Source organism: Idiotropiscis lumnitzeri, chromosome 5 (assembly GCF_059441095.1).
Source record: "Idiotropiscis lumnitzeri isolate Australia: NSW breed Sydney's pygmy pipehorse chromosome 5, RoL_Ilum_1.0, whole genome shotgun sequence".
NCBI lineage: Eukaryota > Metazoa > Chordata > Actinopteri > Syngnathiformes > Syngnathidae > Idiotropiscis > Idiotropiscis lumnitzeri.
Window position 1 is genome coordinate 10,910,906 of NC_142395.1, and position 27,918 is coordinate 10,938,823.

A 27,918-nucleotide genomic window follows, 5' to 3' on the forward strand; every position below is an offset into this window, starting at 1 on the left:
AAGAGAATTTACTGTAAGAGCCTCCTTATTTAAGAGTGTGGGGAGAGCCAAAGGAGCAAAGGTGTTTTAGACATTTGGAGATCAGGACGTCCAAATTGATAAAAGCCACTTTAAAAGGTAAGACTTTGGGGAAATGTGAAAATCGTGAGTTAAATTGAAGATAATGAAGATAGTCATTTTAACCAAAGCAATATCAGGTCTCTTAATAGTGTATGGACACTGTGCATTTTTTAAAAAAAATTATACATGTGTGAGCCATGTCTGGAACTGATGACATAGTGTGCCTGTATTGAACTGCCTGTTTTTGGACATATTGATGAATTTTAATTTTATTATGCATAAAGGTGTTTATAATTCTAGTGATTTGAAATTCAAGCTGACTTTAAAACAAAGTTCAACTTTGTCATCAAACACTCAAGGGAATTCTTGAAAAGTCAACAGATGTTGCTGTTATTTTTCTTCAGATCTATTTTCGACTAGCATGCAACCAATTTGGAGCCAGAAATTGTGGTTGAACCTTCTATAAGTCAAGGAATCATCAAAAATGGGATATGGGGCTTTAGACCAAATAAAACTTGGGCAGTTTGATGTTTCTAGAGGGAAAACACACCAGACTAAACACAAACAGAACTAAACAATTTGTTTCTATTGTTTCAGATTGCACCAATTGTTAGCGATCACTCCGATTTTCTGACATGACTTATTTTTAATGTTATGCCTGATCCCCTTTCGCGGCAGACGACTGTGCTGCACTCATCAAAGGATGCAGCTAGTTGTCATGGCAACAGTGCTGGTGCTGGCAGGTGCCAGCAAGCATTGCAGTTCGGGCTGCTCGCTGCAAAACTGCATCATCCGTGTAGAGAGCTGTGGCAAAACTGAACGCGTCAACACCACCATGTGCGCTGGACAGTGCTACCACGAGGTACTGCAAAGTTCTAAATGTTAATGACAGTTAAGCCGGAGCTTGATTGTTTATTTTAGAGAATTGTGACTAAACTACAGGTAGTTATTAAAAAGAAGTTTTAATCATCTTAAAATTCAAGCAGTTTCCCACAACTGTCCGGGGGTTTGGAGGATTCCTTCTAATGCCTTTTGTAGGAGACGTTATTGTATTAGCTTAGTGCTCAATTACTCTCTCATAACCAGAGTCTGCCTTGTGAGAGTAAGTGCACTATTGTCACAACTCAGGGTCACAATTCTAATTGACACAATGTGATTGTCTGCACTTGCGCTCTGTACAGTCTTGCTGCTATTGCATGGGTGTGTTTGTGATCTGGTTACTTTCATTTCCTTTAGAATATAAAATGCCAGTTTAAATTTACTCTTAAAAGATTTGTCTTAATCTTGATGAACATTTTACATTCATTTCCATTTCGAGTTAGAATGTCAAATAAAAAAATGCTAATTGATAAAAATTTAATTTAAAAAAAAGTAATGGTTAGATCTGTCCGCCTCAGTCCTGAGGTTGAGGGTTTCAAAACTGGGCTCTGGGTTTCCTATGTAGAGCTTGTATGTTCCCCACGTGTTTTTGTTTTTTATGGGTACTTTGGCCAGCTCCCACACACTCCATAAATGCCAATCCCTGAGGTTAGCTGGCAACCAGTTTAGGGCGTACTACGCCTCTTGCCCAAAGTCAGCTGGTTTAGGCAAAAATAAATAAATTAAAAACTGTACAGAAAATGAATGGGTTGAGTTAAATTCATGACCTTTCGTCTAATTTCAACTTTTTATCTACTCCTGGTGAAGAAGGACTGCATGATCACAAACAACTGTTACTGCTACTATTCTGTCCGCAGGACCCAGTCTACTTGTCTGCTAAGTGGCAGACGAAACAGAATGTCTGCAATGGAAACTGGATCTACAAAGTGAAACACATCAGAGGTTGTCCAGTGGGGGTCACCTACCCCGTGGCCACAAGCTGCGAGTGTACTTCATGCAATGAAGACTACACAGACTGTGGACGGATTCCTTGGGTCGTGCATAACTGTTTATAATGTCCTTTTAACTTGAACGTTGATACTGAAAAAAAATGTCTTTCTGCATTTAAATGTGGAAAATAAAATAAAAATAAAACATAAATTTGTTGATTGTTGCATTGTGTAAATGATTGTAAAAATGACTTGCAGTTGTCCAATCAGATTTTGATTTTGTTTAGAATTGTCTTTTTTTGGTTAGATGTCACTTTGAATTGAAATGTCATGAATTTGAATTAAAAAGCTGGAACACATGATTACATATTCTTTCAACATGTACATCTCCAACTGTTACAAGTATATAAATAGTGATTTCAGTCTTTTTATATCAATGTTATTTAGATTATTCATGTCGGACAAAAATGCTACAATGCCAGATTTGCTACCTATCTGAAAACTAGCTGACTCGTGGAAAAACAAAGAACCTTTGAAACTGTCAAAATGCAGAAAACCTGGAAATAAAACTTTTGAAAATGAAAATTGATGAGACACTGTCAATGCACAGTGAAATGCATACAACTACATTTTTTTTTCCATTCGTGTTGCAAATTAAATCACTTTTGTTTTGAATAAAAACAACGCACAAAATATGGGTATAGTTGAAATTATAACTTTCATTTTAAAAAAGACACATACACTTCTTTTCTCACTGTCGGACATGTAATCAGATTAAACATTACCTGTTTTAGGTAATTTACAATTAGCAAAAGTAAAAAGTATAATTTATAAAATGACGGAATAAAGTGAGAATGGTTTGTATCTGACAATTTTTCTTTATTTCCTTCAAAATCAGAAGTTCAGATAGAAGAGGGTTACATGCTAAATCCAAAAGACGGTGTCTTGTCGTTGGAAGCTTCTGATTGATTGTATTGACAACATATTGATTTCATTAGAGACACATACCAGTGGATGTATTTGAAAGCAGATCACTGCTTCTTTGTATAACATCATGGAAAGTCAAAAGAAATCAACTAAGCTATCAGGAATAGAATTGCGGAAGGCTGGTTCATACTTGGCTGCATCATGGTACCACGTTCATTTGTTCTAACAATTATATTCCATGTCATTATCCACACCGCTTATCCTGTATTGGGTCGCGGAAGGGTGCTGGAGCCTATCTCAGCGGACTACGGGCGAAAGGCGCACTACACCCTGAACTGGTCGCCAGCCAGTCGCAGGGCAGACATAGACACCGTCACTGAGTGGGAACTGAACCCACGCTGCCCACACACAACTCAGGCGTGTGTACCACTACACAATCAGTGACTCTAACAATTATATGCAGGTATAAAAACTATGAGTGTCCAGGTATCAAAATGATGAAGGAGACTGATTCTGCGTTTATTAGAGATTAACGTTCTTTTGTCCAAAATGTACATAAACACCCAAGACCAAAATCAAAATAGCGTGTGAAAATGCTGACTGAAGATGGCAAGCGTGTGTCATTATCCACAGTGAAATGAGTACTCTGCCATGTACTGAGAAGACACAGTCTGGAAAAAGCCATTTACTCAAAAGAAACAAAACACAGATTAAACTGCAAATGAACACTGCAAAGACAAATACCTTAATTTTTGTAGATATGTATATGGTTTGAAAAAAATATCTAATTGACCACAAAGCGCATCGACATGCTTGGAACTAAAAGGGCAATCATACAAGCCTGAGAACACCATCCCAACTGTGAAACATGGGCTGGTGGCAACATCATGTGTGGGACTGGTGCACACTCACAAAATACTGGAGATGACATCATTAGGAAAGAACATTATGCGTAAATATTGAGGCACGATCTTAAAGCTTGGGCAAATGAATCTTCTAACGGGACAATGACACAAAGCATCCTCCCAAACTGATTAAAAGGGGCCTAAAAATAACAAAATCAATACTCTAAGCTCAATCATATTGCAAATTTATATAATAGTACCACATATCAGAGGAGGGCAGTTGAGTAAATTTTGAACCGTTCCGTCCCTGGGACGGAATGTCCATCGCTGGTAATTATTAGAATTATTATTTACTTAGATTCACACAGGGAGGCCAAGGGTGCTTAGATGTGGATGGAACTTGGAAATGAGCTGCCTCATCGAGATAACATCCTAGTATCTTAAGCGACATGATATACACGATATAAGTTTTCATGAGAATGAACAAAACTGGTTTAAAAGTGAATTAAAATCCTCTTGTTGTACAGCATAATCTTCTGTCATGTAGAGCGCTGTATAATGTTGCCAATGTGTATTGAAAACAATAAAATAAAAAAAAAAATTAAAAAAAGAAAGAGTCCTTCATAATCCCAAAATGTGGATAGAGCGGAATTTTTAGAAGGAAAAGGTTTTGGTTCCGAGTGTCCTTTGATTTCAAAACGAGTCCATCACTTCTAGGCAACAATATTAGACACACCTTACACAGTCTGATGAGATCCAATGCAAAAACTATTACTACTCTGATCCTTTAATGCAGCTAGATAAGGTAGAAATTCTTAGTATGACGTAATGCAGTGGCCACAACCACTACACTAAGAAAATTCAGTGTATGGCGCCTTTGAAAATGGCGACTTTTTATATGTGTAGAAATGTTCACAAACCTCCAATGGATCTCATTAGATTGTGGCCAATTAGTCTAAATAAAGTTTACCTTGCTTTATTAAAAAGCAAACTTGTTGCGGATGATCTCGCCTCCCTCTACCTCCATCTGCTCATAAAGCCATTTCCTGTCACAGCGGCACTCGAATCCACACTTTCGTGAGCTGCAGTCCGAACAAGGATAGAAGCAACCCATGCAGTCCACATCCAAACAGTCGCACATGTCCTTGCCGTTGGACAACAGTCGTCCTTTGCTATCGTAGACTCTGCTCTTGCCGCCAAAGCTCTGCCTGCATGAGCCATGGTAAAGACACATTACTATCAGGACTGGACTCAATGATACACCTCTTCATTGTTCTTTTTAACTAAAGTACTACTACTTTAGTTAGAACTATCCATTCTACTATACTTATTGTATTGTCTAATAAGCACTTGCAAGCAATAATGGATAAACATGAAAAAAAAAAAAACATGATTTCACAGCAGATTGTTCTGTATTCTCCCATCTTGTGAAAAATTATGAGCAATTAGATGCTGTTTTGTTGGCAAAGGGGGACTGTAAAAACTATTAACATCAGGGGTACTAATAATTGCTGCACATGTGATTTGATGTTAAAGAATTATTAGGAGAATTAATTAGGGGTTATATATTTACCTTTGAGATTTTGAGGGGAGCATATATTATTTAAAAAAAAAAACACAAAAAGCAACCCCCCCCCCTCAAAAAAAAAAACCACACAGTGGTTTGACAATAGTCCCATTATCTACACTTGGGGTCTCACCTGTCAGACAGTTGTTTTCCACCGCGGCCACCTCGTCCACCCTGAAACATTAATAAACAACTTTAAGCAAGTCATTTGGGTCTAGCAGATCATACCATAAGCTATTAAACTATATACTACAATAATTAAAAAAAAAAAAAAAAGATCAAATGTTGTTTTCGTGTTTTGACCGCAAACCCCGAACTCATGTACACAAAGCCCAAAATGCCTTTATTTTGTATGGAGGCTTAAGAGACCCAACCTCTTCCAAAGCTCCTTGCTACACCACAGGGAGCATGATAATAAATTACATGGCAGTCTGGTAGGAAAAAAAAAGAAAAACTGCTGTAGAGTTACAAATACTATAACATGTTCACAGCACTCAGTATTACAGACATTACACACCATGGACATTATCAATGTGTCAAACAGATGCTTCGGATCAATTTGCACAAAAACGTTGCAAATTACGTATCAAATAAATTCAGTCCAATTGAAAGGCCTTTTGACAACCCCATGTATCACAAAACTAAACACATATGTATGACTGCTGATATGTATAATGCTATCTCCGTACAACCATTTTTTTTATGCATATCCAGAGTCCAGTCACATGGCCAGCAGCTTATGCAGGGACGCCCCCAGCCTCTTCATCTAGAGGATCCCATGGTCTCCCCAAGGCAGCTGGGAGTCATAGTCTCTCCAGCATGTCCTGAATCAACCCCCGGGCTTCGTCCTGGTGGGACATGCCCGGAAAAACCACACAAGGATGCATCCTTACCAGATGCCCAATCCACTCTTGTTGCAAAACAGCAGCCGTTTTTACACTAAGGCCTTCCCAGATGATCGAGTTTCTCACCCTACCTCGAAGGAAGAAAGATTAAAAAATATCCGCTACTTAAAATAAAAGCACCCTGTCAGGTTTTGAGTCGTAACACTTATTTTTTGGCTGTGCTCATTTGGGACAAATTCTGGTCCAGACTCTGTCGACGATCCGATCCAGTTACTGACCTCTGCAACAGAAAAAAAAATAGATGGCACCAACAAACAAAATAGAAAACTTACTCTTGCACCGCCTCTTTTTTCTCTGCGTAGACCGGAAATCTCTCTCGCTTTGTCCCTCTCTACTTGTGGTCCCATGATATTTGTGATTCCGGTATCCTTAGGGAGAGGCAATATTTGTCGTTTCCGTAGCTCAATCTAGCAAATGTTTTAAAGGGGTTATTCATTTCGCTGTAATGGCGAGATGACTTGTTTAAACATTGTGAGTGAGGAGGCAACACATTGATTGGACCCAAACCTTTGAAGAGTCTTGCCCGTGAGGGAACAATGACGGCACAGCATCCTCCCTCAGAAACTGTTTACCATTGTAGTCCCTAAAGCAGTCAGGTGAAAAATGTTCCGAGCATAGGCAGGTGTTGGCAGTTGGGATGAAGTTTCTCAACCCCAGACTCTGAACCCATCTGGCAGATAGTGAAGGTTTGCTCAGCGGGAACCTGACAAGAAGAAAATTGAATTGGTGCATTTAAGAATAATGTCACATTACATATATATGATTTTACATATGTATGATTTTGATTCAATAGATTGTATTTACCTCTGTTAGTCAGGGAAATTAAGTAAAACTATGCAGCTAACATGATGTGAAAGTATTTCTAGCAATCATTTCATGAGCTCAATGGAGACATGTTTACTGTTGATATGACATGATAACTGTCGTTTCAGAAAAGAAAATATTTGTGTCTACGTTTCATGTCAACAGTGTTTCCTAACCACGGGTTCATGAACGCATTGCAGGGGGTAAATGGGAACATTTCATAACTTACTACTATTCACTACGTTGAGTTACTTCATGCTTTTTGAGAATCATCAAAAGGAAATGAGCGAGGGGGTTCTCGGTATCACAAAAAAAAGTTAAAGAAATAATAATTAAGATAGCTTTAGGAAGATGTGGTATATAGTGTTTATTGATAAAGCAGCCATCTTCATGCCGATTTTGAATTTGTTAAAAAACATTCATGATATGCATTTGTATTTGAGTAACATAGAAAGCATTCCTTTCGGGGAGTAAGCTCAAGGCTCCTGTTTCCAGTCCGAACTTTTACAGAATAATGGCAGTTTGGTTACTAAAACCATTGAAAATAACTTAGGTGCATCACATAAGTTAATTATACAATTCAATATACATGTGATAAAGTGCGTAAAGTATGTAATGTAGTTCCAATAAATTGTACATACGACCAGCTGATGATGTACAATGCTATTATGACAACAGGTACTGATGTTACCTTTGAATTGCTACGTGGCTGTGTCATCTGAAGTATAAAAAGTATGAGCACTGTGATTGTGCGAAAAGATAATAGACTGAATTATCTTTGTATAGTGGCAAAAGTGACGGTGAAACACAGCATGCGTTTATTCTTACCTCATTAAAACCAGACTTACCGATAAAAGCGTATGTCCGACCCCTTAACAAACTTATTGTTGCATCCCACTGACGCACAAGTGACGGGCATGATGTTGTTGTACTCAAAGATGCAAAAGAAACAAGTTTGTTTGTGCACAGAGACTGGCGTTGTCTGTTCTGCGGATGTTGGTTACTTCCGGTTTCCGCCTGCGAATAAACGTGTGCCAGCCACGGAACAGTGACCTCTGGAGGCGGTTTTACTTGTCTGCCATGTGTAACGATTACTGGGCATTTTTCATTTCTAATGCCATCTAAAAGTACTAAAATTAACATTACTACTTTGTTAGCGTCTATTCGTTTCCATCGCAAAAAGAATTTGAATACTTATGATCGCAAAACGATTGAGGTAAGTATCTTGAAGTCCGTCAGTAGATGTGAAGTGGATTCCAAAGATATGTTTACCACGTGATCACATACGTGCGTTGTTTATTGTTTTCCTCAGGAAACATTCATGTGACGTCATGCACCTTGACATTGCGGCCGGCCACCTTGCGTGGGGTCTGGCCAACACTCGAGTGTGTTTACCCGAATCAGTGTATAGTAGCAGAATTACCCTACCATAACAGTTCCCATTCTTGGGTTAAGACATGCTGGTGTTGAGTTGTTTAAAAATATAAAGTAACAATGGGATTTTGTTTGATGGGAATCTAATGTGCCACGTAGTAGGTATGTATGCATGTTTGCACTGTTATGATCAAGCTACATGCGCGCACACACATCCAGTTGTTGAGGGGTAATAATAATTGGGCCCTACCATACATTTTATGTGCCCCCTTAAAATCTAAGATCTGGTGACTGGTCTGCATGCCAATCCTATTATATAAGGGACTTAACCACATACACTGTCTAAGTTGGCACCATGGGGGCAAGCTACAGAGAGTAACTTTGTTGCCTCCGGTGCAGTTGACATCCAATTCTTTCTATCCAAAAAGATGAGCTGTCCTTGAGTTTTGCATTTATTCTCCACCGTTTGTGGGCTATGCAGTCGAATAAGAATGGTACCACTGTGAACCTGTGTAAAACTCGTATGGCCCCTTCGGCGTAACTGCCCGAGCCACTTTAAAGGAGGCTGCACTGTATGGAGGCAGAATCCAGTCCGCCTCACCTTACCTTATCTGTGGTTTTATACAATTAAAAAAACGAAATACTGATTATAAATGACAAATTATTATTACTTGTAGTCGTATTTACTCTTCATGTGCACCGTGCAATCGGTTTGCGCTCAGTGACGGTGACTATGTGTGCCCTGTGACTGGCTGGTTCAGGATGTAGTCCTTCCTTTGCCCAAAGTCAGATGGAATAGGCCCCAGCTCCCTCCCGCAACCCTGTACAGGATAAGTGGTGTTGAACACTATACATGTAGCTGACGTTCTACCTAAAAATTGACGGTGGGACATTGGACCACATTTTGGACACCCCTGGGTTAGAAATATTTTTCACGCCACGGACTGATTCCTAAAAGTAGGCTTTTCACAGATCGGCAACCATTCGCTGAAGCGTGGTACAGTCTCACTTGGCCACCATGGGGTTGAGGTAGGCTAACATGCATGCTCCACAAAACAAATACATCCAGCTAGAGCTGTTGTGAAATGCGCGATATAAATAAAGTCTTATTGTATTGTATATTGTATTAAATAACTAATTCTGTCTCCCTAGACTAGTTTTTCCACATGTTGCTTTGCTTACCCTCCTGATCTGAACCTGCGACATGGCGGACAAACAAACACAGATCAAATGATTATGAAGTATCTTCAGTATTTGTATATGGGAAAATGCAAGTAGTTCAGATATTCACAAAGACAAATTTGTACCATATAATATAATGTATAGCAATTTTGCATAAATTGTGTATTTATTTATTTTCAAGTGGAATTATATTTTACAAAATGAGAATATCATATTTTTTTTTACAGCAGTTCAATTCACAAAGTAAAAATGAACGCACACATACTAAACACTGGAAAATACATACTTATCAGAGGGCCAAATCCTACCTACTAATCCGCATCAACTATTAAAAATTAGTTTGATTGCTATTCTAATTTCTTAAAAAGGTGAATAGTGGGTTTTTGTTATGGCTCTGCGTTAGAATCATTACATTAGGACTTTTATATATATATTTGGCGCTGTATATGAAGTGAATCTATACAGGTTTTACTTTTTCAATTGAACTACTTAAATTACGGTTTCCACGATATTCAAATGTCTTAAACAAGTGTTGAGCAATTTGCAGTCATGTGCCGCTCAGTTGTTTTATCCATTGACTGAATGAGTTTTCTTCACTTCCTGTGTCGACTACGGGCCTCTGCGTCATATGATGCAACGACGATTTTAGCTAGCATGCTAACTGGCTAACTTCGGTTCTCAAAACCGCTGTCAGTAGTTACAAACGCCCGGTATAACCTCAGTAAAAGCGGCGACGGACTCGCAAACTATCAGGCAAGTTTCCAAATTTCCGCTTTAATCGCGGTTGAACTCTGTCGCCATTGAAGTTGAAGGTGTTACAAGAGTTTCTTTTGAATGCATCTTGCTAATGTTCAGATGGTGGCTTTTTTTTTAGATTACCCATCAAACTAATCTCGTTTACGTTGTGTATACCATTCGGACTAATTATCGAGCATTTTAAGACCAGTGTCAAAATTCGTTCCAGCGCCTTTGACAGTCATTATCTTTGTCAGCATGTATTTGCTGCAATTGAAAGCTAACGCAGTAGCCTAGCTGTGTTTATGTTTTTGTCATGATGCTGAACTTCTGGTTAACTTCGCCAGAGTTGTGAACGTGGTCATACTAAGATCGACGCGTTCTATAAGCGTGTTATAAAAGTGTCTGACACCCAAAGCTCGAATAGCTTTTCATTGCTTTGCCAGGTAACTACTCTGTTTACCAAGGCCTGCTTACTCTGCACGGTTACCTCTGCGCAACTGTGAAAACAGCAACGTTCTAAACAAAACAGTAATAATAGAAGTGAATGATTTAAGAGGCTATAGTATATCTGTTAAATCATTTCGAGCTTATAACTACAGCATAATTAATTGACAGCCGTGTCTTCAGTTCAGTTGTACCAACAGTGCTTTGGTCTGTTTAAGTCTAAATGCGTTTGCTCCATAAAATAGTTGCACCTGCTCAGTTGAATAATATGGAAGCAAATATTGATTTCCCTGTCTCGCAAAACAAGCTGTATTATTTTCTCCTAAAACTTATTGCAACTCCCCACATCGTAAAATACAGAACTGACAACCTATTGAATTCACTTGCACTGCACAGATGTTTTTATTTGTTTACATATTATATATTGTGCCTATTTGTGTACTGGTTTGTCACTCAAGAGCCATGTCATGAAGCTGCCATATTTACTCATTTACATAGTGAGTCGTCATGTTTTAATTTATTATTTTGTTTGTTACCCAAGCCCGGGTTCCTGTTCAGAGAAGTGAAAACATTGAGGAGTGTGTGAAAGGGTGCTATCAATGATGTACTTCTTCTTCTAGGAGTTTGTGGGAACTTTTTTAGAGAAACCCTCCTTGTGAAAGTCCCGAATCTTTGCTTTCCCACAAAAATGTTGCTGAGTATGGTTGTCCACTTTTGATTCATCGAAGGGTGTGACACCTGAAACTATAGAGAACAGCAATACTGTTTTTTTTTTTTTTTGTGCATGCTTGCACTTTCTTCACAGGCTCACTGTAATTTTTATACCATACACCCATTTCTAAGCAAAATTATTATAGCAGTTAATATCAAACAATGATTGCGATGGTGGTTGACCTCAGGTTTTTTTTCTTCACATTTCAGAACCACGAAGTATTGCAAAATGCCACATTTATGAAGTTCATGCTTTCATGGTGGCCATAAATAGGTCTTGATTGATATGACAGTTTGCTGTCCTAATATTGATGGGTTTTGTGGTATATATTAGAGAACTATTACAGGACAATATTGGGAAAAACAGGTAAAATGCGATATCTGGGTGTTCAATATTTAACATGAATGTAAAGAAATTCTATTTTTATTAGAAATACACTTTTTAATGCGTGAAAATCCGCCAGCTCCAAGTAGCTTAGCGAATTAAATTTAGTTATTTAGTCTTAGTAATGCCTCTAGATACAGTTCTCGTATTGGATGGCAACACATATTTAAGGTTGCAGCTGATATGTCAAAGTCAGATAAAAATTTGTACGGCTTTGCAATGTGCATATTGCAGGGGCCATTATTGCGATGATATTTTTTCAATATATTGTGCAGCCTTAGTGTGCATTTAAAACTTTGGTTGGACTCTTTTGAGCTTTCATGCATTGAACGTTTGATGCTCCGTAGTATGTTATTTAGAAGCTGCATTAGTTAATGCTGAAAGACTGAAGTGATATGCAGATTTTGTGAGCATTAGCTTATTGTTTAAGAGCTGTAGGCTGCAATTTCCCAGTTGATGAGACAACAACCTACTGAGAATACCTCTGACATTTTGACACAGTTTATTCATGTGATGTTCAGAAAATGTAGAAATCCCTTTGAGAATTGTGATATTACTTCATCTCAACTGTTGGTTTAACGTGTTAAGTCTTGCCACGGGTTAAATATTTGCAGTTGATACAAGGAAGTACTCAAATAACGTGGCAATTACCCCCCAAAACAACTGCCAATGAACAGGAGTGGATTGAATATATCGCTTCAGTATTCAAAAGTAAAATACATTATTTGTGGTTGTAAATGATTACAGTCGATCACAATGTGTCTGAATTAGCCACGTAAGAATTAGCCACACTGGTCACATCTGGCATGTAATACAACCAACCTTTTGTTTAATTCTTTTGTTTTAAATGTTTAATTTGTAGCATGCTATGAAAACAAAAGGTGACTGACCGATAAGATGCGACGGACATTGGACTTGAACAGAAAATCAGGGTGGTGATGACATGAGGTCACAGGCAGGAGAACGGTTTTATAAGCAAAAACAGTGTTTTTTTTTTTACGATCAATTTACCTTATTAGTTAACATAGGTGTTGTGCATCAACTAAAAATATGTGAAAGTGTATCATATCCAAATTTGACATGAGCGAACCGGATTCCAGGCAGGTGAGCTTTGTTTTCATGTGTTGCTGTAAAAACATTTGGGGGCGAGCGAGTTCGATTGGGTGCTCATCATTTGTTTTCTGCTATGTTGTGTGTCTTCGTAAAATCGGCTGCTCCAACAGGAAAGGACTGGAGCACTGCTGGGGATTGAAGAGACATGCAAGTGACCAATAATAACCTCTCATGTTCCCTCCCCCCTCTTTTACCCTGTTTTCCCTCTTGTCTCCCACAGAGCTTTGTAGGAAGGAACTCATCTTCTCCCCTTCGCTTATCAAGTCAGCAAACTTGGGCCCAATAAGTCACAGAGTATTGGCACCTTCAAGCCTCACTAGTCAAGCAAGTCCTCCCTCCATTGGCACAATGATATCGAGGGACTGAGACCATGACTTGTGTGCGTGAGGCGATAAATAAGATAATCAGCATCAGAGGTAAGCTCCGTCTAGAGTCATTTTAGCAGGCTAATTTACGCAAAAGGTATCCTGATCTGTCAAATTATCACGCTTTCGTGCATGCAATCTTTAATCTAGTTTGGAACAAACACGGTTAGAATTTTTGCGAGACTCTTGATTATTTGATACACACAGTTCTTGTTTGTTGCAAATTATTTTTGGACGTCATAGACAGCAGGCACATGAATGAAAAATAAATCACCCTTTTGTATGGATTTTAATTTAGCAAAAAAAAAAAAAAATTTCACGTTATCTGCTCATTTTTGTAATGTTGCTATTACTAAATGATTTTTAGAAGTGAGAGAAATTAAGATGTGCTGAGCTTTCAATGGAATTTTTTCAGGTGAATTTCCACCTTTAATTTACTTAATCTGATCCAATTGCTCATATGCCATGTGCTACAATATAGACTAACTTAATTCTTATAGTGACATTTAAACACATTTATAATTTATTTTTATAATACTTTGAACCCATTTTCTTTTAAGCTTGGTTCAGAATTGCAAAGATCATGTCTGGGTCTGCTGATAGTTTCCCGAATCCATCTAAATGTGGCACATGACAAACTTTCATTTCTGCTTTTCTATGTGCCGTTTTATAATCGTGGTCAAAGATAATTACTATTTTGGTTGTGGTTTAGAGATGTGGTCCTTAAACATTGCTGCCATTTAATATCAGGCCGCACAGATATGTTGTTATTTTTTTAACTATTTTTCATTCATTCATTTTTGCGTTATCACCAACCATTGGTCTGGGTTTGTCAACAACTAAAAATCCTTCAAGAATAACGCATAAAATAATCAGCAAATATATTGGTTGGATGTGGCCTAGTAAAAGGAAAGTTTGCTTTCACTAACTGCCTCAAATTTTAGGGCCACAATACCACCATTTATGGGAAGTCTAGTGCCCTGACGCATCAGCATATTGCATTACTGTATCACTTTTTTTCTATGACGCAGTTTTATAAGGAATACCTTCAAAGGACGGGAACTAGTAATATATCATGTGTTTCATTTTGGAATAAACTTTTCCACAACGGTGACGATAGAACATAACTATGCTGTTACAATTTTTAGACTGGAGAAATTTCACATTCTTTACACTCGTTAATCATGGTAATGCATGAGGCATCTCTTTCCAATTACGCTTTTTTCTTTTCTTTTGTCTTATACAATGAAAGTTAACGTTTGACTTTGAGCACGTAACCCCTTGAGCAACGAACACAATAGATTGCACAACCGTCTTTTTTAGTCTTGAGCCCCCCTTCATTTCTTCTTTTTTTCATAGGTACATAGATTTCGTGATGACAACCAGCTGTTCAGAAGATGTCAACGCTGCCTGTGACTGATATCTCAGATGTTGGTCATGGTAAGATGTTTGTCCTTAATTATTTGTATGTGATTAAATAGTAAAATATATAAATAATAATAATAAACCAATAACTGCATCGTGAAAGCACTATATAAATAATTAAGTATTGCATTGTACTCTACATATACTCTCTAATTTTCCCTCTTTTAAAAAAGAAAAATTGACAGGCTCAAACATGAAAACATATTTAATGTGAAAATGAGTGAGAGTTTTGTCCCACTGGTTAGATGAAAGTAAAGTTTTGGACGGTCCTGCGGAGCTGCAACTTCATTGCATGGTGGAGGAGAGCAATGTCAGCGCCACAATGAAGCAGGAAAGCCTGCTATCTCTTGGTGACCTGTCCCAGCCAGATGACTTCCCTGCCCCACCTCACAATGGCCCTGCTCCCACTGGGATGAGCAGCCCTTTGCCAGTTGAGCTGGGTGACATCAAGCCCGATGTGGGCGACACATCCACCGGCACAGGTGAAAGATAATGCATGAAAAACGGATCCCCGAAATAGTGTGTTACATCGTGTGCAATTTGCTCTTTACCTTTTTCTCCTAGTTTTCACATCTTTATTGTGAACGCAAAGTCCCCACAAAAAAATGATAACGTTCTCGAGTGGATATGGTTTGACTGCTGATTTTAAATATTGAGTGTGTTAATCCTTTAATATGTGATCTTAGAAGAGTCTCCAATGGCCAAGATCTGTTTCTTCTCCATCCTTTTTTAGACTGCTTATATGTCCATTAAAGTGTTTAGCTTTGTGATTAGGAAGTCACAGGGACAGGCTCTTTTGTGTCAGTTGAGGATAAAAAAAAGGGTTGTGTTTTTTTTTTTCCTTTTCTGGCATTTTCAATTTCACGTTAAGAAAATGATTTGTTTGTTAAAATGACTTAACTGATTTTTCTCCTATTTTGTGTAACTATTGTATAGATGGTCAGCCAGTGAAGCGAAAGAAGGGTCCTGCCCCGAAGATGCTGGGAAATGAGGTGTGCAGTGTATGCGGTGATAAGGCCTCTGGATTCCACTACAATGTACTAAGCTGTGAGGGCTGCAAGGGCTTTTTTCGACGTAGTGTCATTAAAAGTGCCCAGTACTCTTGCAAGAACAATCAGCGGTGTGAAATGGACATGTACATGCGACGCAAGTGCCAGCAGTGCCGCCTGCGCAAGTGTCGCGAGGCGGGCATGCTTGAGCAGTGTGAGTGTTTGCAAGCACAATCAATCTGAAATTTCACCGGATTGTGCGTACTCGCAATCTGGTATGCTAATTTTCAGCTTTTTGACTGTGCATTTCCAAACCCTGTCCACCTTTGCACATAGGTGTGCTTTCTGAAGAGCAAATTCGTCTGAAGAAGATGAAGAAGCAGCATGATGAGGAAACGGCCCGCTCGTCCACAGTGGTCACTCCCACTCCGCCACAGGAAGTAGCTTCACTGGATCCACAGCAGCAAGAAATGATTGAGAAGCTGGTGGCCATGCAGAAACAATGCAACAAGAGATCATTTCTTGATCGACCAAAAGTGACAGTAAGTTGACATCGCAGTATTTTAGTGCAACAACGAAATTTGTTCTTAAGTCCTTTGTTTCCTTGAGCTGAACTCATATCCCAACTGTATATGATTTTACATGCGATCTATTGTGGAAAATTCTGCAAAACAGTGGTTGATGCTTGAGCAACACTTGCATGCTTGCAGCGATGGGCAAGGTCGCAGACCGGTATGCGTCCGTATGTAAGTCAGCGACAGGGTTCGCATGAACTTTCAGATGACATTAAGGTGAATAGGTGGCATGGATGTGATAGGTGAACATTAGGAGTCATACTCAAGTACTCCTAGACAGAAGTAAGGTTCACTATCATCCCCTCTGTGTGACGTGCGTGTTCTGGTTAACGACATGCATGTAGCATTTTAGAAGAAAATACATTAAAGTCATTAAACCAACGACTAAAGGAGTTGGACCTCTTTCTTGGCAGATGCTGGAAAATGAGCACTAGCACAAAGTGATTTGCTTTGCTTGTAATGACAAGTACAAATTTTCCACAGAGCTAAAAAAAAAATAAAATAAATAAGTAATTGCAATATACGCCTGCCCCACACTTGGTGCATATGCCCTGTCCCAAAGTCAGACATACAGTTTCCCTGGGCTAATGCAAAGCTGCCAAATGTTTTGAATCGTTACTGAACATTAACGTGTTACAGATATAAGACTGATTGTTTTGGCTATAAAAAAAAAAAACATTAAAGATGGCCAGTATGTTATTGTGTCAGGCCACACCACTAAGATGCTAGTACACATTTCGTAAATTAATGTGATGCAATTAACACTATATTAGGCCTATCGGAAATAACCTCTGAGCTTGCACTGGTTCACTCCGACCGTTCCAAAACTGACATCGTTGTTCTGTGCGCTGTTCATTTATTTAGAGTGCACAAAAAACGAAGTACCGGTGCGCACTCTAGGCTCCAACTGAGGACACGATGCACCAGTCCGTTGGAGTACAGATGGAAATAGTTGAAGCACAAATTGCTGATTGGTTGAGAACATAAGATGTGTTCCGAAATTAATGGGAGGAGAGCATGCTCTGCCTCTCGGAACGCACCCTTGGGCGTCAGAGTGAATTTCTGAACATGCCCTATATTGGGGGGGGAAAAATCTGCGCATTCACCTGAAACACAGTAACCCAACCTCCCTGCTTTCTGCTGTTGTGTCTGTGAATGCTTCTTGCACTCTATTTTGCATTGCCCCAGCTCCCTACTTGCTACAGCTAGTTAGCTGACACAGCTAAACACAATACAGCGTTCGTTTCACATTGGTGTCAACACTGCACAAGTAATCATCACATCCATGTCAGTGAATGAGAGATACACTTCTGACTCGTATGCTTGTGACAAAGCGAGGACTTGGATAAAGACGTTGAAGCCATGCTATTTGCAGGTCGTGGCAAAACACAGAAATAATTGATTGGTTGATACAGTATATTTGTCACAGGTTTAAATGGAACAGCATTATAGTGGAGAGTTACCATCTTTGAAGAGCTAGAGTGCAGGAAAATTGAGTGTCTAAGTGAAAATAACACGCTACAGAGTAAATGAATTAAAGCGAAAATGAATTAGGTCATCACAGCTTTCATCAGGTGAGAGTAAGGGACCATAAGGTTCAAAGTATTTTAATTTATTAAGCATGAATAATATGAGATAACCTTTGTTAGTCGCCAAAAACTGCTCCTCAAAATTAGAACGTCTCTTCTTAAATAAAGTTAAGAAGTCATTTATTAGCAAAACTGATTAGCAGTTAAGACGTTTTTTGAACCTTGATTTTATCCATAGACAGATCATTTTGACGATGACACGTTAATTCATAAATATAGATTGGTTCAGGCTGCAACTGTGTCCACCAATACAAGGTTGACGCGATAAATGCAATACAGTGACAAATACTGAAGTCATAATGATCATGTTGTGCATTTGAACTGTGTGCATAATTATTTTTATCCAATTCCATCATATACCGCAATAGCTGTTTTGGGCGAATGAAAGTGAATTTTTTTAGGTTGGCAGATCTGATGGATTTTTATGGATTATTTTTGCATGCCCTGAGTATGTCAGCAGTGAAGGTAGCAAGTTCTCTTAACTCAAAATTTCCTTTGAGTTTACTGCGATTGTGAATTGCAGCTGCGGGCTACCTGGCAGATTCTGTTTTCTAGATTTTTATTTTTTTTTATTTATTTTTTTTAAATATATCCGCAGGTCCAACCACTAGTATGCATCGTCCACTGTATAAGCATATGAGTATGTACATGACTAAGCATGGTGTTTTTTGTGTGTTTCAAAACAGCCCTGGCCACAGAATCAGGATCTACAAAATCGAGAAGTGCGTCAGCAGCGATTTGCCCACTTCACAGAGCTGGCGATCATGTCGGTCCAGGAGATTGTGGATTTTGCTAAACAGCTTCCTGGATTTTTAGAACTCACAAGAGAGGACCAGATTGCTCTATTGAAGACCTCAACCATAGAAGTATGTCATGTTTTTGCTTTCAATTCTGTTGCTGTCGCTCCAAGTTATAGAATGTCTGTTTTGCTTTGTCAAAAAGGCATTATTTTAAATCAGTTTTTTGTCTTGTTGCTTTCTCAAACACCGAGGTTAGGGGTTAACCCCTGTAGCCTTTTATAGGAGAATTGCCCAGCTCAGTACTGTTGTGAAATCATAGTTATTCACAATATATTGCGTGTAGATCTTCACTACAAAATAAAATTAACAAGGTTTGTCGTCATCAGATTATGCTGCTGGAGACATCGCGTCGATACAACCCTGCCATTGACAGCATTACGTTTCTGAAGGATTTTAGCTATAATAAGGAGGATTTCGCAAAAGCAGGTACGTTTTAATGGGTGCTTATGGACAATGTGTGATAAATTATTATCGTACCAGTCTTTACGTCCATGATTTATTAGCAAATGGTTCTTGTGCAAATTAAACTGATTCTATTAAAGGCAAAATATCCAAATTAAGAGACTTCCTACAGAAATATTGAACAAGCGTGTGTAACATTATTTGTAAGTAACTGTTCAGAAGTTCAAAAGATCTTATTTTCATTATTGTTTTTTATGTCCCTCTTTTCTCAACAGGCCTTCAGTTTGAGTTCATTAATCCCATTTTTGAGTTTTCTAAAGGAATGAATGACCTGCAGCTGGACGAGGCTGAATACGCTCTGCTTATTGCCATCAACATATTTTCTGCAGGTCAGATTTCATCCTGACCAAAGATTGTGACTAAGGAAAATTTGTTTTCAAAGTTATGCTAATGGTTGGTGTTTTATATGTGGCACACATTGTGAATGTGTTGTTTTTACGCATTTTTCAGATCGGCCAAATGTGCATGATCATGATCTTGTGGAGAGGCTGCAACAACCTTATGTTGACGCTCTGCGCTCTTACATCACAATAAAGAGACCAAATGTAAGTGCCCACTGGTTTATGTAACCGCTTCTCTTGTTACCCACAGTGTGTCAACATGACCTTGTTGTCGTCATCACAACAAGCACATTGGATCATGACCCGGGTAACTTTTGGATGCATTGGATTAAGACATAAAACCTTAGTTTAGACAGCAACATACTGTGACTAAAGTTACATCCACACAATCCACACTCGTGGATTATTATTTGTGAATATTGCAGATATTTTGCTGACAACATAAATTTTGGGAACTCTTTTTATTGACCTAAAATTCAGTTTGCATGAGATGCTCGACAATAGACTAAAACTCACCAAGGGTTCTAATTTTTTAGGCACACACTCGGCATAAAATTGGCACATCCTGATTTATTTATTTATTTTTTTAAATTGTGCCCGGGGCAAGTCGTTCACCGTGTTTGGAGCTGTGTAGCGCCTCGCTACAGCGGATGTAGTGTTTAGATTGTCTGACAGTCGGCGGCGTTCAACGGCGCACAATGGCACAAACGCTTCATAGTTTTTTTAGATGTGCTATTAATAACTGTGTGTAAAAGTGCGGGCGACTGTTTTCTCAGTTAATAGCTGAGCTCATGGTTTTACGATAGAATTGGTTGTCAGGATTATTTAGTCAGTTTTTATTTAATTATTATTATAAAATAGTATCTTTTGACTTTTTTTTTTTTCAGGATCACTTGATGTTTCCACGCATGCTGATGAAGCTGGTGAGCCTTCGTACACTGAGCAGCGTGCACTCTGAACAGGTTTTTGCCCTTCGTCTTCAGGACAAGAAGCTTCCCCCACTGCTCTCTGAAATCTGGGATGTCACTGAATGACTGCAGTCCCCAAATCACACTCCTTGGCTTGTTGAATCGTGAGACAGCCATAACACCAGGCATGGTCTGGAACCTGTCTCTTCTGGTCATGGACTACTTCCAGCATTGTGCTGTTGTTGGGTTTTTGTGGGAGCGTCTCAATGCCTTTGTGGCTCTCAGACCCTGAAATGGTTTGTGTTCAGAAGGTCCCCCCACCTCCCATAGACCTGTTCTTCCTTTTTGTGGCTGTTGTCATGATTTTGCCTACATAAAATGCCAGCTGATGGTTTTGAATTATTTTTCTGATTCAACATGTGTTAAAAGTTGAGTGCAGTTCTATTATTTTACAGTTTGAACGCTCTTGGCGCATAGCTGCTATTGTTTCATGTCATGAATGATTCGAGCTATGCTTTCAAGTTAATTTATTCAGTAGTCTTGCCATGGGTGAATTGGAAATTTGGTTAGGCGTGACCTTCAGCTGCAGTTTACGTTGATGTTCGGTCATACTTTTGCATCTAAGTATGAAAAATGTTTGCGTATATTTTCAGGACGTACAGTAGAGAGAACAAACATTGTGTAGTTGCTCAGGTAAACTAATGTGAAGTAGAGGCATCCTTTTTTAGATCACTTGAGTGCCCAAAGGGATCCTTTTTATCAATACTGATGCACACAAATTATTTATTTTCATAAGACATGTGTGGAGTGCACAAGTATCCACAAGGATACTTGTGCACTCCACACATGTCTTATGAAAATAAATAATTTGTGTGCATCAGTATTGATAAAAAGGATCCCTTTGGGCACTCAAGTGATCTAAAAAGGATGCCTCTACTTCACATTAGTTTACCTGAGCAACTACACAATGTTTGTTCTCTCTACTGTACGTCCTGAAAATATACGCAAACATTTTTCATACTTAGATGCAAAAGTATGACCGAACATCAACGTAAACTGCAGCTGAAGGTCACGCCTAACCAAATTTCCAATTCACCCATGGCAAGACTACTGAATAAATTAACTTGAAAGCATAGCTCGAATCATTCATGACATGAAACAATAGCAGCTATGCGCCAAGAGCGTTCAAACTGTAAAATAATAGAACTGCACTCAACTTTTAACACATGTTGAATCAGAAAAATAATTCAAAACCATCAGCTGGCATTTTATGTAGGCAAAATCATGACAACAGCCACAAAAATGTAAACATTTGGGGTTAACATGCTTCAGGAAATTGAGCAAGAGATTACCTCATTGCACTGTTTTAATTGACAGTCACTTAACTGTCTTTCGTATTCTCCATATTACTGTAACTGCTGTGTAATAACAAACGCCACCAAGCATTGTATGTCATACAACAGTGGTAATGACTTTTTTTGCGAACATACGTTGAGAATATTATACTACAGTTTTTGGAGATTGGACATCTGAGTAGGTGAAAATGTTCAAATAGGAAAAAAGACATTGAGTTTTCACATAATCACATGCAGTAAAAGAGGCTCTGTTTTTCTCAATTGAAACAGGCATGCCTGTTTTGGCTTGTTGATTAAGCTAATTAATGAATGTTTTTTGAATCACTTTTTTTAATGAATCACCCAGATGGTCAAAATATGTTTATAGGTTTTTTTCATAACAGACATAATGTGCTTATTGTAGTGGGAAAAGCACAGATGTTTCAAAGATAAACAACTGATGTTTTGTTTAGGTTAACTGGCAAGTAGGCAAAGTAATTAGCTCCTATTTAAGTGGCTCAGTGAAATGTAGCATTTACAAGAATGCATTTAACATGCCATGTATGATAAAGGTCTTAAATTGTATATATCCAGTGCTTAGGGGGGAAATGTTCGCATTGCAAACCTCAACAATTGAGGAGAAAACAGCAGTACTACTTAACTAACACAACACTTGAAAGTAAAAGTATTCACTGCTCATTAAATTCCTTAATTTTATTTACATTTAATTGATATGTAAAACAAATGGTTGTATTAAATAATCAAATGATTTGAAGCAGTGGATAATGATTGACATATTTGTGATGTTTTTGGTATCTTGTCATTTAAAGTAGTCTGCAAGTTTCTGTGTGATTACTCTAAATTAAACAACATTGTACTCACAAAAACTCTTGTGTGGCTAAAGTACTGACTCGCAAATTGTGCTGTTTAAAAAAGCCATCTCGAACCTTCGGGCTCTTGTGTCTCCAAAAGGTGTTGTGTTTTTTTCTCTCTCTCTCTCGCACTCGCTCTCTCTGTTATTGTATTTGTATGTATATATATGTAAAGTGTACAAATGTGTATGGATATATATTTATTAGGGCTGTCAAAATTAAAGCATTAATTTGAAAATTTACTTAAATATTTTAACTCCATAATCTCAATTTTATTTACTTAACGAATAAATTGCACATCTTGCAAAGCCAAATTCGAATACTGTACCATATTAGCTGTACATCTTAAACAGATCTCAGAACAAACCATCCTGCTCAAGTAACCACTAGGCCTTGCAAACTAACACTGCTGGAGTGTGGTGCTTGTGGGTAGAACTAAATGCACTCTATAAGGTTGGAGAAATGTTTCTAAGAAAAATGCCTATAAAGATGACTGTTCAGATCGTCTTCACGAATCAAGAAAAGTGATTAGAACAGTCTTTGAATTAAAATTTGCTTCATATTTGGTGATATTTACAGTAATTACAAGATATCATTCAAGTAAATATCAACTTAAAAAAAATAGTAGTTGGAAATTTTGGTCGCCGTTTTAGACAACAGAACTGACAATTCGAGCAATTCGTGCAATATTACTTCGCTTGCCTCCCTGCTGTGATGTAGAAGCTGAAACTGGAAAAAAATAAGCCGAGCGCCGAACAGGGGGTGTGCCAATTTGTCGTAAATATCATATATAAAAAAATAAATCACTACAGTCTTTTTAGATGGGCATTTTAGGACCGATGTCATTTTTACATGCAAACCTAATATGTAAGTGCCAAGTTAACGTCAATGAAGCATCCCTTTAAGACTTGTTTTAAAGATGATAAATTGGTAGTAGTGCACGTATAAATTGGTTTATTACAAAAAAACTGGTGGGCCGTGCATTTCGCACGTAGGCCTTTAGTGAAGTCCTACTTAGTCCGACTTAAATAAATACCCCTGATATTGCCATCATTAATGACACCACGGCTGGAGACATGATGTACAGACACACACTTACTACTCGCGACTGAGTGTTGGACCACCTTGGCTCATGAGAGAGCTGTTCTCTCTTCAAAATGGCCTTGCAAGTATAACTGCAATCATATTTACACCCTTCCCTCCTTTCAGCCATTGTGGGTTAAAAAAGCAAAAATATATTTCATATTTTTGAACGGTTGTCGGGTAAGAATGTCTAGCCTGGCCCTGCCCTATCACAAGTGACTATTGAATCGCAGGACACGTTTGCACCTTCAACGTACAGCCTGCAAGAAGGCTCACTGTAACCAACTAGTGATTTGGTTGGCTATCGGGGGAATCTGAAGGCTTGGAGAAAAAAAATGTGCCACTGATATTATAAAATCTGTTTGGCAACACAAGCTAACTGAATTCTGATTAGATAAAAACTCACCTAAAAATACAACATAATGACATGACTGTGAATAATAATTGTGTGTGCATATATATATCATAAATATGATAAAGATTTTTTGATTATGTTAGGCCAGCAGAGAAGGCCTTGCCACCCCACCATTGCACTGCATATAGTAATACAATACCAAACTTTAGTTTAAACACGCTACATTAATTTAGCATTTATTTTCAATTAAAATCAGTTGATCTTAATGTCATTCATGGTAATTAGTTAATTCGTCTAGTGTGAGTAATTAAAAAACTGAAATAAAGCATTTTACGTGAACATTCTACATGTTTTTAGGTATGACATTAAATAATCCCAATATTACTCACTCGTGGTTGACCCTAAAATTATAAAATATCGTTTGGATGTGCAGTACTGATCTCCTAGTTCCGCGTGTCTTGCGATGGCTTCCGTTTAAGAAGTCAACTTGCGGATTGCGGAACTCCCCACTCCAATGAGGATGAGGATGAGGATGAAGAGGAGGATGTTCTGAATGCAGGTTGAAGCAGACCGAATCAGGGGGTGTGAACGCGCACTTACCAACCACTTGACTACGCCGCCTACGTATCACTCGACGAAGTCGAGCTTTTCGGACGACGCCAGTTTCTTAGGTCTACAAATGACACGGCGCATTGAGACAGGCAGAGGACGTTTTGCGACACGACTGCTCTCTGCTTTCCCGAGAGGGCATCATCTACCCTGCAGGCCGACTGTCACCAGCAGCTGGCGTCGCAGCAGTCATTAGCAGCTAGCTAGCTCGCTAATGTAAGCAGGTAAGGATGCAACTTGACAACGATGCACGTCTGCGCTTCGTATCGTCAACATTTGCGATAGCAAAGTGCCCCCCACCCATCACCCTCTTTCGAAAAATTTCTCAAGAATTGTGGAGACTAAACGTTAACGCTACTAGTAGCAGCTAACTAGCTAATCCAATAGTGACGTAGGAAACCACCAAGCTAGCAGTGGGGGTGAGAGAGGCGAAGTCAAGTCAAGTCAAGACAAGGCCTGTCAGAGAGATGTTATTGCTGTTTTAATATTATGATTAATGACACCCGTAAGAGCTACACTGCTGATTCCATCAGTGCATCTTATTAGAATACCGCTGCTACTCCTTTGTGCTTTTTTAATGTTGTCTCTACAGCTGATTTTCATTCGACATTGTATTGTAAATTTACTTTTTTATCTTGCGTTCAGATAATTTGCAGTAGTAATAGACAGGTCGTGACTGGCCGATTTTATTTGGATCATCAATTTCTAGAAAAATAAAAATCGCATCATGGCTGTTTTTTCACTATTCATCCAGCTATGGAAGTAAGTAACTGTCATACGTAAACTGCATACAAGGTGGCACGACTGCAATTTTAAGGCATGGTCATCATTGCTGTCATTTATGGATGTTGACATGGTAGGCTTCGTCAGAGTCGCAATGAAGTCAATAGAGACACATTTAACACTCCATTATGAGGAATTCACCGAAGTGATATGCCTTGATATAGATTTTGGACACTTTTCCCCCCAAAGGAAATAATTGATATCGAAGTAATCTGTACCCCCGATTGTCATCATCGTAAAACCTTTATTAAAACAATTTCACTGGGTTTGAAAAAAAGTAATTTTCTATCAAAAGTGCTGGTTATTGGAGCTATTAAGAGTGTCATTGTGCAATTTAAATATCCGTTGAGTATAATACACTAAAGTAAATGCAGATCTGTCATCTTTCCCTTTTAAAGGTGTACATTTGTATCAGTCTCTCAGATGAAGTTATCTAAATAATTATTTTTATGCATTAAATTCATAGTCACTCTAATACTACTACTACACACATACACTACCTGCATATTTCAGATTTGCATGCAGAACCAGATCATATCCATACAGTGATGCATTGAGATATCGTGAAAGAGGCTTGCATATGCAAAGTTGTTCACCACCTGAGCTGGGATGGTGGGTGATGATGTTTTGCTGAAGGGCATCTCAACAGTAGCAAGCAAACAGACTAGCATCTCTCCAACAACTATTTTCTATTTTTACATTTTTGTTCAGCAGGGCAGAGGGCATCACAACTCTTGCCCTCTGACCCATAAGATTAGCTGACACGTTAATCAGCTCCAGCACCCCTACTGGCACACCTGTTGTGTATCAATTCACTGTATTGAATGGGCGAGAAAGCTGGCTGTCTTTTTGTCCATGTTCGTGTGCTCGTATTGTGTGATGTTGCTGGTCACACTATTGACTGGGTTATTTTAAAAATCTGTAGCTTTATATGTCTTGCTGGGTTGATGTAACATAACCTTAACAGAGCATGTTGGTTTGTAAAGGGTAAAAACGTATTGTGTAATAAATAGTTATGTATAGTTTATGATCTCTGTAGTGCAAATGTCTTTGTAGTTTGTACAGCTGCCCTATTGTAAGTGTTAAACAACTATATGTTGTGGAAGAAACACAAAGGTGAATTTGTGTACACGACAATACAACTAATTAAAATAATTTTACAAACTGGATTCTATTGTCTATGCAATTTATTGACAATTAAGTGTTTCTAGTGTAGTTAAAGGGAGTGCAAACTCTACAAAGGCCTCTAAGGCTATGTTAACGTACAATACAATACAATTTTATTTTTATAGCTCATTTCACCACAGATGGAGCTGTAACATAGCGCTTTCCATATGGTGTAATATAAATTAGCAGGTAATAAGAACACAAATTAAAATACATAAACACATTTACAATAGATACCAGAAGAACAGCAGAGCAGTGAGTGTCTCATGTTGAGTCGAAAGCTAAAGAATCAAAATGTGTCTTCAAACGGGTTTTAAAAATGGTCAGAGAGGAGGGTTGCCTAACATTTAATGGAAGCACATTTCATAGGGAAGGACCGGCAACAGAAAAGGCGCGTTCATGTTCAATTCCTTTTTTAACATTTTTTTTTTTTTATTAATTAATTTATAAATATATATTTTGTGACACATATCAGTTTTTTCATGCAGTGTGAACGGAATAATTTAGTTTAGTTTTTAAATCCGACCTTGGCCTCTGTCATACAGTATGTGATTGTAAATCGGATGTGGATGTGTTGTGTTTGTACAATGCATCATATTACTTTTGTGAACACTGTGCCACATGAAAGCCTTTTTTTGGTGCACATCACTTTATTTTTTTTTGTGCATTTGTATCACATTCCTGACATTAAAAGTAAAGTTGCGTTTTATTTTGTAACTTGAACAAGTACATAAAAAGTGCTGATTCAACAAAAAAATCCAATGTGGGCATCACACTGTGCAGTGTGAATCTAGTCGCAACAGCTCACGTAATCAGTTAATCACACAACAAAACACGTTTGCCTAATGTGGTCAAAACTGAAAAGTCCTTTTAAATGTCAAAAGTAAGAGGTATAATGAATTTAGCTTGTAATGCAGCTATAATATAACTTTTAACGGCTTAGTTTGATATGGAATTGCAGCAAAATATACAGCATATTCACTTAAAATGTCTACTGAAATATCTAGCCTCATTATCCACTGGGTCTCTGAGGTTCACACATGGTAGTTTGTTACTTTTAAGTTGATTACATTACAATACATTACATACTATAATTGTTGGCGCCCTTGGTTAAGATGTGTTCTTTAGCTTCTATTGAATTCAGTGTTTTTGTAAATTATATTGGACCAAATGACAAAATGGCCGCCTCCTGATATGAATAAAAGCAGGCGGATTTTGCAGCCTAATTCATATTTCACAAACGCAATATCAAATTAGAATGCCCCATTTTTACTAGTGGGGTCGCATAGAACATATTTTTTCATGAATCCCGCGGATATGGGCGTTTCAGATATTCAATTAACGTGAAAATAAAAAAATGGAAAAATTTACATGAATTTTTTTCTGACTTTTTTGGGC

The 27,918-nt window shown here is 38.2% G+C and overlaps 4 protein-coding genes across 28 annotated transcripts in view; 3 read left to right on the forward strand and 1 right to left on the reverse strand.

The window, feature by feature from the left end:
• On the forward strand, window positions 1-2,227 carry fshb (follicle stimulating hormone subunit beta). The gene is made up of 3 exons (XM_088296927.1): window positions 1-117; window positions 739-922; window positions 1,797-2,227. The coding sequence occupies exons 2-3, from the start codon at window positions 764-766 to the stop codon at window positions 1,992-1,994; spliced, it is 357 nt and encodes a 118-aa protein (XP_088153053.1). The 5' UTR covers window positions 1-117; window positions 739-763; the 3' UTR covers window positions 1,995-2,227.
• A 485-nt stretch (window positions 2,228-2,712) lies between these two features.
• arl14ep (ARF like GTPase 14 effector protein) lies at window positions 2,713-7,970 on the reverse strand. Of its 2 annotated transcripts, none has more exons than XM_088296926.1 (5): window positions 7,765-7,970; window positions 6,620-6,815; window positions 6,385-6,480; window positions 5,341-5,381; window positions 2,713-4,848 (listed from the first exon to the last, which is right to left on the reverse strand). In XM_088296926.1, the coding sequence occupies exons 1-5, from the start codon at window positions 7,833-7,835 to the stop codon at window positions 4,620-4,622; spliced, it is 633 nt and encodes a 210-aa protein (XP_088153052.1). In that variant the 5' UTR covers window positions 7,836-7,970; the 3' UTR covers window positions 2,713-4,619. The 2 variants fall into 2 exon arrangements, with proteins under 2 accessions (XP_088153052.1, XP_088153051.1); XM_088296925.1 differs by having other exon boundaries at window positions 6,385-6,519; window positions 7,765-7,965.
• A 139-nt stretch (window positions 7,971-8,109) lies between these two features.
• On the forward strand, window positions 8,110-21,137 carry nr1h3 (nuclear receptor subfamily 1, group H, member 3). 2 transcript variants are annotated; one of them, XM_088296924.1, is made up of 11 exons: window positions 8,110-8,132; window positions 13,084-13,279; window positions 14,588-14,668; window positions 14,899-15,135; window positions 15,590-15,856; window positions 15,979-16,184; window positions 18,493-18,672; window positions 18,933-19,032; window positions 19,284-19,397; window positions 19,519-19,613; window positions 20,297-21,137. In XM_088296924.1, exons 3-11 carry the CDS (start codon window positions 14,626-14,628, stop codon window positions 20,441-20,443), a joined length of 1,389 nt encoding a protein of 462 aa, XP_088153050.1. In that variant the 5' UTR covers window positions 8,110-8,132; window positions 13,084-13,279; window positions 14,588-14,625; the 3' UTR covers window positions 20,444-21,137. The 2 variants fall into 2 exon arrangements, with proteins under 2 accessions (XP_088153050.1, XP_088153049.1); XM_088296923.1 differs by lacking the exon at window positions 8,110-8,132 and adding an exon at window positions 10,056-10,225.
• A 3,277-nt stretch (window positions 21,138-24,414) lies between these two features.
• The window catches only part of madd (MAP-kinase activating death domain), a 39,270-nt gene continuing 35,766 nt past the window's right edge, over window positions 24,415-27,918 (forward strand). For 11 of the 23 annotated variants that reach the window (XM_088296368.1, XM_088296382.1, XM_088296375.1 and 8 more), the window contains exon 1: window positions 24,416-24,794. The gene's annotated coding sequence lies outside the window, so the exon portion shown is untranslated. Of the gene's footprint in view, window positions 24,795-27,918 lie in introns of all 23 variants that reach the window. The other 12 variants (XM_088296374.1, XM_088296377.1, XM_088296378.1 and 9 more) reach the window with 4 other exon arrangements.

Bases quoted from the DNA above. Each gene is read 5' to 3' on its own strand.
- fshb (XM_088296927.1), top strand. From the start codon at position 764: ATGCAGCTAGTTGTCATGGCAACAGTGCTGGTGCTGGCAGGTGCCAGC. The intron at 923-1,796 runs GTACTGCAAAGT...TTCTGTCCGCAG, and splicing joins CTGGACAGTGCTACCACGAG to GACCCAGTCTACTTGTCTGC.
- arl14ep (XM_088296925.1), bottom strand. From the start codon at position 7,835: ATGCCCGTCACTTGTGCGTCAGTGGGATGCAACAATAAGTTTGTTAAG. The intron at 6,816-7,764 runs GTAAGTCTGGTT...TCTTCTTGTCAG, and splicing joins TCGGACATACGCTTTTATCG to GTTCCCGCTGAGCAAACCTT. The intron at 4,849-5,340 runs GTGAGACCCCAA...TGGCTCATGCAG, and splicing joins GGAAAACAACTGTCTGACAG to GCAGAGCTTTGGCGGCAAGA.
- nr1h3 (XM_088296924.1), top strand. From the start codon at position 14,626: ATGTCAACGCTGCCTGTGACTGATATCTCAGATGTTGGTCATG. The intron at 19,398-19,518 runs GTCAGATTTCAT...CGCATTTTTCAG, and splicing joins CATCAACATATTTTCTGCAG to ATCGGCCAAATGTGCATGAT. The intron at 19,614-20,296 runs GTAAGTGCCCAC...TTTTTTTTTCAG, and splicing joins TCACAATAAAGAGACCAAAT to GATCACTTGATGTTTCCACG.